The sequence below is a fragment of the Thalassophryne amazonica genome, chromosome 12 (genome assembly GCF_902500255.1).
Source record: "Thalassophryne amazonica chromosome 12, fThaAma1.1, whole genome shotgun sequence".
NCBI lineage: Eukaryota > Metazoa > Chordata > Actinopteri > Batrachoidiformes > Batrachoididae > Thalassophryne > Thalassophryne amazonica.
The window spans coordinates 27,930,945-27,941,290 of NC_047114.1; the positions used below are offsets into that span (position 1 = coordinate 27,930,945).

The 10,346-nt window shown below is 40.4% G+C and overlaps 1 protein-coding gene across 1 annotated transcript in view; it reads left to right on the forward strand.

The window, feature by feature from the left end:
* LOC117521084 (glial cell line-derived neurotrophic factor-like) overlaps positions 1-10,104 on the forward strand; it is an 89,671-nt gene extending 79,567 nt beyond the window's left edge. Inside the window, exons 2-4 of the mRNA XM_034182405.1 lie at positions 262-332; positions 3,384-3,579; positions 8,241-10,104. Coding sequence (XP_034038296.1) covers positions 262-332; positions 3,384-3,579; positions 8,241-8,740 — 767 coding nt within the window. The 3' untranslated portion in view covers positions 8,741-10,104. The remainder of the gene's footprint in view (positions 1-261; positions 333-3,383; positions 3,580-8,240) is intronic.
* The last annotated feature ends 242 nt before the right edge of the window (positions 10,105-10,346 follow it).

Sequence of the window (10,346 nt, forward strand, 5' to 3'; positions counted from 1 at the left end):
GAAGCGACAAGCCAACACTAGCTGACAGCCAACGCCGGCCTCTTGGACAAAAAGAAAAGGCAACAAACACGTTGTCCTCGTGCACTGATGTATGTGACACATGGGGCCACAGAGCTGTTTTTGCACTGTATCTGGATCAGCATGAATGCAAACATCATATCACCCGCATGCTGAGTTTAGTTTATGTTACTCTTTCAAAGAGACCTCTGGGAGGAGCGAAGCCTTGTTCACCTTCTAACATTCCTCTGTTTGTGTCTCCAGGTGGGGCCAGATGGAGAGTTTGGAGGACGGACAGATGGGACGTTACATCTGTAATGTCCGCAAAAGTCAAGGTTTGACAGACTATACTCAATGTTTGTTTTCTGTCTTTTCTCCTGTTGTCCTCCCCCTTGGTCTCCTTCATCTGTCCTCATACGTTAACGCATCAAGTCTGCCAATAACCTGCCGTGCTGACCGCTGCAAACCACATGGTGAATGACTGCGTGTGCGCACGTAAATAATATACGTAAATATACTGGCGTTTAGTCGCACAAACAGCAGCACTGTCCACAAAGTCTCCACAGTAATCAAAAGGTTCTGAAATCACACACCACTGGACAACAGATAAAACCCTGTGTCAGACCTACTCTGATAATAAGTGAAGTGCGCATCGCATCTGTGCATGCGTGGGTCAAACGGGGGTAAAAATCCCAGCTACCACACTCACACTGCTCCCATTGAATTTCGTATACAGTAGCATTAGCGGACTGTAAAAGTTAAGGCTTACAGGGATTGTTTCAAAGCCTTTAAGCTTTAAGCGACACATACAATGACAGGGGCGCATTGTGCTGTTTTCAAATGCTCGAACGTAATTATAGGCTTGAAAGTTGGTTGAAAACACACGATTGCAAAGCTCCGCCGAGTCCACACAAAGACAGAAAGAAGAAGAAATGTGGTCGTAAACCTCCGTTCATTCTACACAATTTCGCCACAGAAAAGAAAGATCCAGACGGACGTAAAAGACGGACTAAAATTGTAAGTTTCTTGCACACATTTATTTTGTCAATATCCTGAAACTGTGCCGCCGTTTTCGTGCATAGGCTTATGACTGTAATGTCGCGCCATGAATGACGTGGCACGTGCGTAATATTGTAAAATTGACATGTTCTATAAACAAACTGCATGCATGCACATATTGTATGTCTGTCAACTTATCAAAACAAATGTGACACCAAAGAGGTTATATGTGAGACTCACCGTCTCACAGCGGAGTAGCGTTTTCTCATCCCTGCTTAGCAAATATTCTGCAGTATCCACAGTTTCAGTCTCTGGACTTCGTCTAACCATCCGTCAGTTGCTTTCAAGGGGTCAGAAATTTGTTTTTCTCCAACTATCAACAAGCATGGGTCATTTTCGACAGCAGAGCGCTCTTCCTCCTTTGTCGGCACTAATGGTACTTTCTGTACAGATGCAGCACACGCAAGCGCAACCAGCTCTTCTTTCCATTTCTGTCCACTGCTGTACATATTCCTGGTTGTAACAGGCAATCCGCGGAGCTTACAAAAACGCTTTAAATCGTCAACTTTCCAGTGGTTGAAATGATCCAAATCACAGCACTCCTCGCTGCTTTCCGCCGCCATAGCTTGTGGGTTGGTAGCTGAAAACTTTAGCCTGCCCATAATGCGCCTGAGATGCGCGCTTCGCTTATACAGGCGCCGTGTCTGACGTACACTGATGATACGGGCGCCGTGTCTGACCTACACTGATACGGACGCCGTGTCTGACCTACACTGATGATACGGGCGCCGTGTCTGACGTACACTGATGATACGGGCGCCGTGTCTGACCTACACTGATGATACGGGCGCCGTGTCTGACCTACACTGATGATACGGGCGCCGTGTCTGACGTACACTGATGATACGGGCGCCGTGTCTGACCTACACTGATGATACGGGCGCCGTGTCTGACCTACACTGATACGGACGCCGTGTCTGACCTACACTGATGATACGGGCGCCGTGTCTGACCTACACTGATACGGACGCCGTGTCTGACCTACACTGATGATACGGGCGCCGTGTCTGACCTACACTGATGATACGGGCGCCGTGTCTGACCTACACTGATGATACGGGCGCCGTGTCTGACCTACACTGATACGGACGCCGTGTCTGACCTACACTGATGATACGGGCGCCGTGTCTGACCTACACTGATGATACGGACGCCGTGTCTGACCTACACTGATGATACGGACGCGTGTCTGACCTACACTGATGATACCGGCGCCGTGTCTGACCTACACTGATGATACGGGCGCGTGTCTGACCTACACTGATGATACGGACGCCGTGTCTGACCTACACTGATGATACGGGCGCGTGTCTGACCTACACTGATGATACGGGCGCCGTGTCTGACCTACACTGATGATACGGGCGCCGTGTCTGACGTACACTGATGATACCGGCGCCGTGTCTGACCTACACTGATGATACCGGCGCCGTGTCTGACCTACACTGATACGGACGCCGTGTCTGACCTACACTGATGATACGGGCGCCGTGTCTGACCTACACTGATGATACGTGCGCCGTGTCTGACGTACACTGATGATACGGGCGCCGTGTCTGACCTACACTGATGATACGTGCGCCGTGTCTGACGTACACTGATGATACCGGCGCCGTGTCTGACGTACACTGATGATACGGGCGCCGTGTCTGACCTACTACGTTTTTACTGTTATTACTTTATCAGTTCTCATGAGCAGTTCATGTCCAGTGTTATACAGACGTGTCTTCTTTCTCTCTCTCTCTCGCTCTCTCTCTATATTTATATATATATATATATATATATATATATATTTTTTTTTTTTTTTTTTTGAAGTACCATGTTTTCCGGAGTATAAGTTACACGTATTTAATGCCTCTTGCAGAGGAACAACCCATATTTGTCACACTGGAGTATAAGTCACACCTTTTTTCTGTTATTACCTCTTAATTTTGGGTATTTTATGCATTCTTGTTGAGTTGTTTTTGCTATTGCCATTTATTCTTTAATCATTGATGTTTGTTTTGTTTAGTGCTTTGATTCCTGTCAAACTTCTATATCCATAGTCATTATTATTATTAATATTGTTATTGTTATTATTATTACAAACAAAGAATGTTTTGTTTTTTTGTGCGTGTGTATAAGTCATATGTATAATACACAGGACCTCCCAAACTGGTAAAAAAAAAAAAAAAAAAAAAAAAAAAAATGTGACTTATACTCCTAAAAATCTGGTCATGTCATGCTGCAGATGGTTATTTTTAAGGCAAAAATGAACATCTTTAACTTGTATATTTTTAGATTCATTAAGTAAAGTTTTTCTTCTATTGCTCGTCTGGTTCCTCTAGGTGCTGCTGTGGGTGCTGTTCTCTCTGCTGCCCCTAGTGGAAGGAGCCCATGTGGCAGATGTAGCAAGAGGCACAGACTTGGGTCATGCAGTGGACCTCCTGGGAGGCCAGGAGGAGCGAGAGGTCCCTGTGCCGCTTCCAGACGAGGAGCAGGAAGATGACAGCGACCCTTACTCCACTTGGCATGCTCTGTATGGTAATGAAACACTTATCAATGTACATCTGCTTCAGTGGAGCGGAAAGAGCGCTTTGGATCGGTTTCGTGTCACTATCATTAAATATTTACACGTTATAGAGAATGAAAAATTTGGTTGAATTCAAAGTGAGACATGAGTTTCATTACACAGGAGAATGAGCTCTTGGTGGATCATGATTCATCAGAACTCTCAGCTGCATAAACAAGCTATTTTGTGTGTTTGGGAGGCAGAGGTCCTGCTGTCCACTAGATGGCGCTATCACAGTGATCCAAACTTTAAAAAAGAAATAATTTTCTGAAGCAGCTGCACCATTTGATGTTTCTAGTATTTTTTTTTTTTTTACATTGATTGTTTTATTCAGTGTTTTGAGTGTTTGATTCATACAGTGCTTTGAGCATTTTAAATCAATGAATGTTGTAGTGTTTGAAAACAGGGCCTACTCCCTGAATTATTTAGTGTTTTGTACATTTGCAATCACTAACTTATTTTCTGAAGCAAATTTTTGCTAGATTTTTTTTTTTATATAAGTGGGTTGACTTTGAAGCAGGTCTGAAACAAATATGAGAGACAGCAGAATCCCTCGAGTGGCACAGCAGAGACAGAGACCAGAGACACTGAAGTTACTTTACCATTGACTCATCAATCCTCAGGCCCTCCAGGAAGTCTGAGATATGTTTTTCCACTCACTCAGGGCCAGTAAAAATACCCTCTGTATTCCCTACCAAGTGTGCTGTGTGAACTCATTGAAAGCAAGTACAAATATCGGCAGTGATTTATTCATTTTTTTTATTTATTGTTTCAGATTAAAGTTCTTTATTTTTGAAAAGTTGATTTGTATCACTGGCCTGCCCTCTGGAATATCTTGACAATGTGTGGGATCTCCAGCAACTTGCTCGGCATCATAGCCATCCTAGACACAGATAGAAAACTGAGGTTCACCAGGGATAGGTTCTGGCTCTTTAACTATTCAAGGTTTGCACATACTGGGTGTTAGGTAGGTTTGTGGAAACCAGAAATTTATAGCCGTTAAAGCATTTCATAGTTCTACAAGGAGTCAGTGGGCAGGAATGCAATAGGATAAATGTAGGGGTGCACATAACTGGTACTCATGGTGCTTGTGTGTGCTAAACATCATTGATGCACAGCAGAGGAAAACACACTTCCTACAATCTGTCATTGCTTTCCTCTTATGACGTGCTTCCCTTGTTTTCTGTTGCGCATCATTTATTTTTAGCACGCAGAAGCACCATGAGTACCAGTTATGTGCACCACAAACCATATCCCACTATCACGGACTGTGTCAGATCTCACAATTAAAATGAATTCTGTTCACTGGCTACCGTAGTGAACTCAACACAAGAACTAAAACATGATAGAATAATCATATAAATGATGATGTTTCATAAATTGGACAAACCCAAATTTGTTAGACAGTCACTTTCATTGACATAGTCGACGTCTGGCATGTATAAAATCTGATATATGAAGGATGTTCACTTATATTTGTGCAACTGAAAATATTTTATACAGAACCAATAACTGTGACATAATCCACAACAGCAGCAAGCCAAAGCTAAAAACAAACCGAATGGAACACAGCTCTCAAGTAGAAATCCTGAAGGCATAGGATGCCCTCTGCTGGCCACTCCGTAACTCTGCATATAAAGAGAGTCTACAGTGAGTAACTTATTAAATTTTGCTGCATGTTTCTCTTGAAAATAGTGAACACATCATGTAGAACTGACTTAAATGAATTAATCCATTTTCTATACCCTCTTAATCCAATTTAGGGTCATGAGGTGCTAGATTCTATCCCAGCTGTCACAGGTTGGGAGGCGGGGTACACCCTGACGGACGAACTCATGTACTCACACCTACAGGCAATTTACAGTTTCTATTTCATTTGTCGTCATAATGAGATGCAGCCCCACAAACGGGAGAACACACAAACTCCACACAGAGAGGACCAGGTGGGAACCGAGCCCAGGGCCTTCTTGCTGTGAGGCAACAGTGTTAACCACTAAGCCACTGTGCTACCCATGAATTAAATTAAATGAATGGAAAAAGCATGGTTGCAAAAAATGCCTCGTCTTAAAAAAAAAAAAAAAAGTCCAGCTGCTGACCTGTCATAAAAACAAATCATGAATTGTGTGTCCTAGCCGACAGCCTGTTATTATTTTGGCCAAAGATTTGGTGAGCCTTGTTTTTGGTGTTACGGGTGCTGTATATTTTACGTATGTTTTTTGATGTTATTACGGGTGCTGTATGTTTTATGTACAATTTTTGTTGTTACGAGTGCTGTATGTGTTATGAATGTTTTCTGATGTTATGGGTGCTGTATGTTTTGCGTATGTTTTTTTGATGTTACGGGTGCTGTATGTTTTATTTTATTATGGGTACTGTATGTTTTATGTATGTTTTTTGATGTTACTGGTGCTGTATGTTTTATGATATGGGTGCTGTATGTTTTTGATATTACGGTGCTGTATGTGTTATGAATGTTTTCTGATGTTGTTACAGGTGCTGTATGTTTTGCGTATGTTTTTTGATATTGTTACAGGTGCTGTATGTTTTATGATATGGGTACTGTATGTTTTATTTAGTTATTATGGGTACTGTATGTTTTATTTTGTTATTATGGGTACTGTATGTTTTTTGATGTTACGGGTGCTGTATGTTTTATGATATTATGGATGCTGTATGTTTTATTTTATTATGGGTACTGTATGTTTAAGTATGTTTTTTGATGTTGTTACGGGTGCTGTATGTTTTATTTTGTTATTAGGGGTACTGCATGTTTTATGTATGTTTTTTGATGTTACGGGTGCTGTATGTTTTATGATATTATGGGTGCTGTATGTTTTATTTTGTTATTAGGGGTACTGCATGTTTTATGTATGTTTTTTGATGTTGTTACGGGTGCTGTATGTTTTATTTTGTTATTAGGGGTACTGCATGTTTTATGTATGTTTTTTGATGTTGTTACGGGTGCTGTATGTTTTATGATATTAGGGGTACTGCATGTTTTATGTATGTTTTTTGATGTTGTTACGGGTGCTGTATGTTTTATGATATTATGGGTGCTGTATGTTTTATTTTGTTATTAGGGGTACTGCATGTTTTATGTATGTTTTTTGATGTTACGGGTGCTGTATGTTTTATGATATTATGGGTGCTGTATGTTTTATTTTGTTATTAGGGGTACTGCATGTTTTATGTATGTTTTTTGATGTTACGGGTGCTGTATGTTTTATGATATTATGGGTGCTGTATGTTTTATTTTGTTGTTAGGGGTACTGTATGTTTTATGAATGTTTTCTGATGTCATTACGGGTGTTGTATGTTTTATTTTATTAGGGGTACTGTATGTTTTATGAATGTTTTTGATGTTATTACAGGTGCTGTATGTTTTATATTATGGGTGCTGTATGTTTTATGTATGTTTTTTGATAATACGGTGCTGTATATGTGTTATGAATGTTTTTTGATGTCATTACGGGTGCTGTATGTTTTGCGTATGTTTTTTGATGTTGTTACGGGTGCTGTATGTTTTATGTATGTTTTTTTGATGTTGTTATGGGTGCTGTATGTTTTATGATATTATGGGTGCTGTATGTTTTATTTTGTTATTATGGGTACTGTATGTTTAAGTATGTTTTTTGATGTTGTTACGGGTGCTGTATGTTTTATGATATTATGGGTGCTGTATGTTTTATTTTGTTATTAGGGGTACTGCATGTTTTATGTATGTTTTTTGATAATACGGTGCTGTATATGTGTTATGAATGTTTTTTGATGTTGTTACGGGTGCTGTATGTTTTATGTATGTTTTTTTGATGTTGTTATGGGTGCTGTATGTTTTATGATATTATGGGTGCTGTATGTTTTATTTTGTTATTAGGGGTACTGCATGTTTTATGTATGTTTTTTGATAATACGGTGCTGTATATGTGTTATGAATGTTTTTTGATGTTGTTACGGGTGCTGTATGTTTTATGTATGTTTTTTTGATGTTGTTATGGGTGCTGTATGTTTTATGATATTATGGGTGCTGTATGTTTTATTTTGTTATTAGGGGTACTGCATGTTTTATGTATGTTTTTTGATGTTATGGGTGCTGTATGTTTTATGATATTATGGGTGCTGTATGTTTTATTTTGTTATTAGGGGTACTGCATGTTTTATGTATGTTTTTTGATGTTACGGGTGCTGTATGTTTTATGATATGGGTGCTGTATGTTTTATGAATGTTTTCTGATGTCATTACGGGTGTTGTATGTTTTATTTTATTAGGGGTACTGTATGTTTTATGAATGTTTTTTGATGTTATTACAGGTGCTGTATGTTTTATATTATGGGTGCTGTATGTTTTATGTATGTTTTTTGATAATACGGTGCTGTATATGTGTTATGAATGTTTTTTGATGTTGTTACGGGTGCTGTATGTTTTATGTATGTTTTTTTGATGTTGTTATGGGTGCTGTATGTTTTATGATATTATGGGTGCTGTATGGTTTTTGATGTTATTACGGGTGCTGTATATTTTATGTTTTTTTTTTTATGTTACGGGTGCTGGTTGTTTGTTGTTGTTATTAAGGGTGCTGTATTTCAGGAGTCCTTTGACACAGTGCTCACCCTCGCCGTGTTGTGTCTGTTTCAGATCCCTTTGTAACGGATGAAGTGGATGACCATCCCAGTAGTCGCTGGGTGGGGCGGTCCCCACGCTCCTCTGACTCCTTAGAACCTCAGTCCAAAGGGTCACCGAAGAAAAGGAAGAAGAGGAAGAAGAAAAACAAAGAAGAGGAAGGAAATGTTGATAGGAAGGTTAAAAACAGCAGGCGGCCGAAGCAGAACAGCAGAGACTGTCGGGTAGAAAAGAGAGAGATGAGGGTTCGCGATTTGGGCCTGGGTTTTGACTCCGATGAGATCGTTCTCTTCAAGTTTTGTGTTGGCACGTGCCAGTCTTCACGCACAAACTATGACCTGGCTCTGAAGGCCCTGCTGGAGAATGGCTCACTGCCTCGGCACACCGCCCGTAAAGTGAGCAACCACCCGTGCTGTCGGCCCGAGCGCTATGAGCCCGTCTCCTTCATGGATGCCCAAACCACGTGGAGGACCATCCAGTCTCTGTCTGCTGCCAGCTGCATCTGTATGGGCTGAACACACCAACTTGGAAGAGCGTGCCTCCTCAGAGAGGAATCGGGGGCTGCAAGAAGGCCTAGAGGCCTGAGGGGGGCGCTGGAACACACACAAAGCAGGGCTGGGTGGGACAAATGCAGGAAACAAGGGGGGACACGTGTGTGCTTCCTGTGATGTCATTGTTGAAAATGAGGAAAACACTGGGCTTGAGGGAAAAGGTCAAAACATTGATCTGGAGGACACCAGGACTTTCAGTCTGGCCTCATATGTGGAATGTTTTCAGCTAAATAACAACGCCACGTCCGCCAGACTGACGAGGACTCACGACAGACGTGTGTTGTTTTGTGAGCACATCCTGAAAGCTGAAGCTCTGACGACACAGAAACACTAAAAACTCAAACACTGTGATTTTGAACTGTGATTTGCGCTGACACAGTGACGGACATTTTCCCTCACCGCTCGGCCACAACACGTTTCCTTGCATCAATTCTATGTTCAGGTGAACTCAGCCAAATGGATGCCGTGCATCTTCATGTATTACTGTAGAAAAGTAAAATATATTTATTTCTGATAAATTATTTATTTATTATGGCTTCATACGAGAGCTGTTTTAATTAACTCCATATTGTAGATTAATATCTATTTATTGCCAAAACTCAGATTTCATGTTAACGTTTGCTCACATTGTATTTAAAGGTGCTGATTTACAGTCAAGTCCATAAGAATTTGGTCAGGGATGCAATTTTTGTAATATTGCCTCTACACACCATCACAATGGTGTTGAAATTAAATAATCAAGATGTTATTGAAGTGCAGACTTCCAGCTTTATTTTAAGGGATTGAACAAAAACATCATATGAACCAAAGAATTACGTTTTCCAGAGTATAAGTTGCAGTTGTTACTTTTAATTTGTTTGGGAGGTCTTGAGTCATATAACAAAATAATAATAATAATAATAATAGTAATAAAACTATTTATATAGGGCTTTCCCCAGATCCAAACTACTAAACACAAACTCTGTTAATAAAATAATAAACACCAATAATAAAAGTGCATAACAACAATGCACAAAAATCCCAAATCAAAGACTTGATTAAGAAAAAACAACATCAAAAGGACTCATGTTTTTTATTGTAGTGTTTCCAGTGCTGGATGCAAGCATGTTCGTTTGAGTTCTTTTATCCAATAAGCTATACAAAGTTTATTTGCTCATCTTGCTTATTTTTGAAATGTAAAAGTCCTTATGTGAAGTAACAGCACAGGCTGTGGTGTGCACATGTAATAAACTGAGTTAGTGTATGTTGTTAAACGTGCCCTCAGGGAAACGCTGAGTTCCACTCAAAAAAAAAAAAAGATGCTACTTGTACTCAGGTGTGGCTTATAATGCAGGAATTACTGTAAAGCCATTCTGATACAGTACACCCATTTTCTGAGACAAACAAACAGTGTGAGTGGACAAACAAACATAGAAAGATAAAAAATACGAGGTCTATTAGAAAAGTATTATTTTTTTCAAAAACCATATGGATTTGATTCATATGTTTTACGTCAGCCAAGCTTGAACCTTTGTGCGCATGCGTGAGTTTTTCCACGCCTGTCGGTTGCGTCATTCGCCTGTGAGCACGC